Below are 2,532 nucleotides of genomic sequence, written 5' to 3'. Positions count from 1 at the left end.
GAGATGTGTATACAAAATTAATTCCATACTCATGGAGAAAAATTTGCGTTATTCGAAAATGGGACATGGTTCCTCCCGTACAAATTTACTGTTTTATACTGCATATCTCTAGAGGTGTTCATGGTAGAGTATAGGGACTTAGTACTGGGGTATGTAAAATCAATTCTAAATTCATGGAAGATTAGGGTTATAAGAAAAAGGGGCGTGGCACTTCCAGTTCAAATTTACTTTTTCTTGCCACATATCCCTGGAAGTGTTTGTGGAAGAATACTGGAACTTGGTATGGAGTTGTGTATACAAAATGTATCAATTGCTCATGGGGAAAAATGTGAGTTATTAAAAGGAGGCATGTCGCCTCGCATACATACTCTCTGGAAGTATTTTAAATTTGTTATGGAGATTTATTTTATAAGTGCCGTACTGACAGAATAAATTTCATTTAATGGAAACGGGAGAGCCGGGTTCGGTCTTATAATCTAAAGCTCTTTTAAGGCATTTGCTACAGTAATGAGAAGTGGTATTTTATCAATGCCAGGTTACTAAATTTGAGTTGGAAATATTAGAACCCGTCGTGGCACCTCCAAGAATGTTACACGTTCACGCGTCGTATACCTGGAACCATTTTAAGTTAAACTTAGAGGGATTGATATCTTTCGTATGCCTAGCGCGCAGACGAGATTTTATAATTTCATAGTTTTAAACGGCCTAAATACCTTAACTCACTTAGAAAATAACGAGCTATAATGAAATGGGCACAGAATTAAAATATACCATCATTAAATTATATAAGCTAAGGGTATAAGCTAGTATACATATATATATATTCAAGATAATAATTAAATTTTTGTATATCTATTTTACTTTTTGCTGACTCAGGCGATTTTTTTGTTTATGCCGATTATGGGCCAAATCAATTGACTTCTTAACGTTTTTCTCAAAATTCATTCGGCCCTCGCACTTAAAAAGAATTAAAAATAAGGTGAGCTCGCCAGATAAAAAAGTTTTTAGATTTTTGTTTGTACCAAATAAAAGTTCGTCCACCACTTTCAAACAGATTGCGGATGACGTCGTTGACACTTCCGGAAGCCCCTTTGACCTTATACATATATGTTATCTAATATGAACAAAAATAGTTGTTAGATAGGGGTCACTTTTATATCTTTACTTGTAGTAAATTACCATTGCTTGCTTGAATTCGGGGTTTGTTAGACTTTGTTCCACTTCTGAGGAGATGCCAATATCGCCATTGTGAAGTTTAGCGGAAATTTCTTCCAAATGTTTGTCCTCGATTTCTCCGGTAATTTGGCTAACGGACTGCTGTACCTTCCTGAGCATCACCTTGCACTCCCTAATAAGCTGGTTCTGGGCCATCATATCGCTGCGTTGGACAACCTGTTGAAATGATAAACTCAGTATTATTAGCAAATAAGTATTCAGTATAAACAGTAAATAAATAAACAGTATTCTTTGGATACAAGCTCCGTCTGAAATGCATGAGATACGCCCGGAATCCTTATATGAAAACGCGTTTAGAAGCAAGTTCTTCGAAAGATATCACTGCTTATAAGCGGGGGAGGCTTATATTAGGGATGCTTATAACCGGGGAATACCGTACTGTTTTATTACGTTGTTTGCGAGTGTCTGCTCTATTACAGTAAGTCTGCCCTCGACTTTTTGCAAATAATATTCTATGCCATTCTGCTTTTCCAGGATGCTCCTTAAAAAGTGTGTTATTTCTGTAATGAGGTAAGAGTTTATAAAACATATTTTAAGTATAATATAGAGAATAGCTAACCGATCTTGCTTCCTGTTTAGCGTTCTTGCACGATGTGGGACCCTCTGCATGTAATAAATTTGGAGATAGTTTACGATTTGCATATATCTATATGCATTTATAACTATACAAAAAATTACCTTTATTCATTTCTTGGTATGCCCCCTTGGATGTCGTGGGGCCTTCATCGTAAATGTTGGTTGTTTCCCACCTCTTTTGTCTAATTCTAGTCTGGGAAAGAATATTTTTAGGTAAAGAATATTACCCAACTTTTAGTAAAATTTTTTTTTTTTTTTTTTTGTTTTAGTAAAATTATACCTTATTGATAGTCGACATCGAAGGCTCAAAAATATTTTTTTGTGAATCCTTTAGAAAAATTATTTTATATAAAAAAGAATAGACTACATAAATGTATTTATGTCATTGAAAATAAAATCAAATAGATTTAAAAGTTTTTGCGTGTAAACAAATAAACGGAGTGCGTTGTAAAATCGACTACTGCACCGATTATGAGCCCTAACACTTTTTTAGAACTGTTAAACAGTTGTAGTCCATCGATTCCTATATCAATTAAAATTTCTGTGGATTGTTCTAATAAACTTAAAGAAACTGCTTCAAAGTGTTTTTGTATACCTAAATATACAGATTCGCCATCTGGAGTAGATCGCACTTCAACTTTCTTTTTATTTGTTCCTAAAAGTGTTTTTGCTGACAAAGGTATGTCTTTGAGGCCTATTTTGTGCTACGTATGCAAGAAA

At 34.4% G+C, this 2,532-nt stretch overlaps 1 protein-coding gene across 1 annotated transcript; it reads right to left on the bottom strand.

Moving 5' to 3' along the window:
* Positions 1-871: 871 nt before the first annotated feature.
* Positions 872-1,730, bottom strand: LOC108366442 (uncharacterized). The gene is made up of 4 exons (XM_017620859.1): positions 1,627-1,730; positions 1,180-1,392; positions 1,023-1,114; positions 872-957 (listed from the first exon to the last, which is right to left on the bottom strand). The coding sequence occupies exons 2-4, from the start codon at positions 1,372-1,374 to the stop codon at positions 942-944; spliced, it is 303 nt and encodes a 100-aa protein (XP_017476348.1). The 5' UTR covers positions 1,375-1,392; positions 1,627-1,730; the 3' UTR covers positions 872-941.
* Positions 1,731-2,532: the final 802 nt, after the last annotated feature.

Source organism: Rhagoletis zephyria, unplaced genomic scaffold, assembly GCF_001687245.7.
Source record: "Rhagoletis zephyria isolate East Lansing unplaced genomic scaffold, Rhagoletis_zephyria_1.1 Rzeph_scaffold_02275, whole genome shotgun sequence".
NCBI classification, from domain to species: Eukaryota; Metazoa; Arthropoda; class Insecta; order Diptera; family Tephritidae; genus Rhagoletis; species Rhagoletis zephyria.
This window is presented reverse-complemented; position numbering and strand designations above follow the sequence as displayed.

What these genes read in the sequence shown, in the direction of transcription:
- LOC108366442 (XM_017620859.1), bottom strand. Translation starts at nt 1,374, where the DNA reads ATGATGGCCCAGAACCAGCTTATTAGGGAGTGCAAGGTGATGCTCAGG. An exon ending in CCGAATTCAAGCAAGCAATG is followed by an intron (nt 1,115 to 1,179) that starts GTAATTTACTAC and finishes TGTTCATATTAG; the next exon opens with ATAACATATATGTATAAGGT.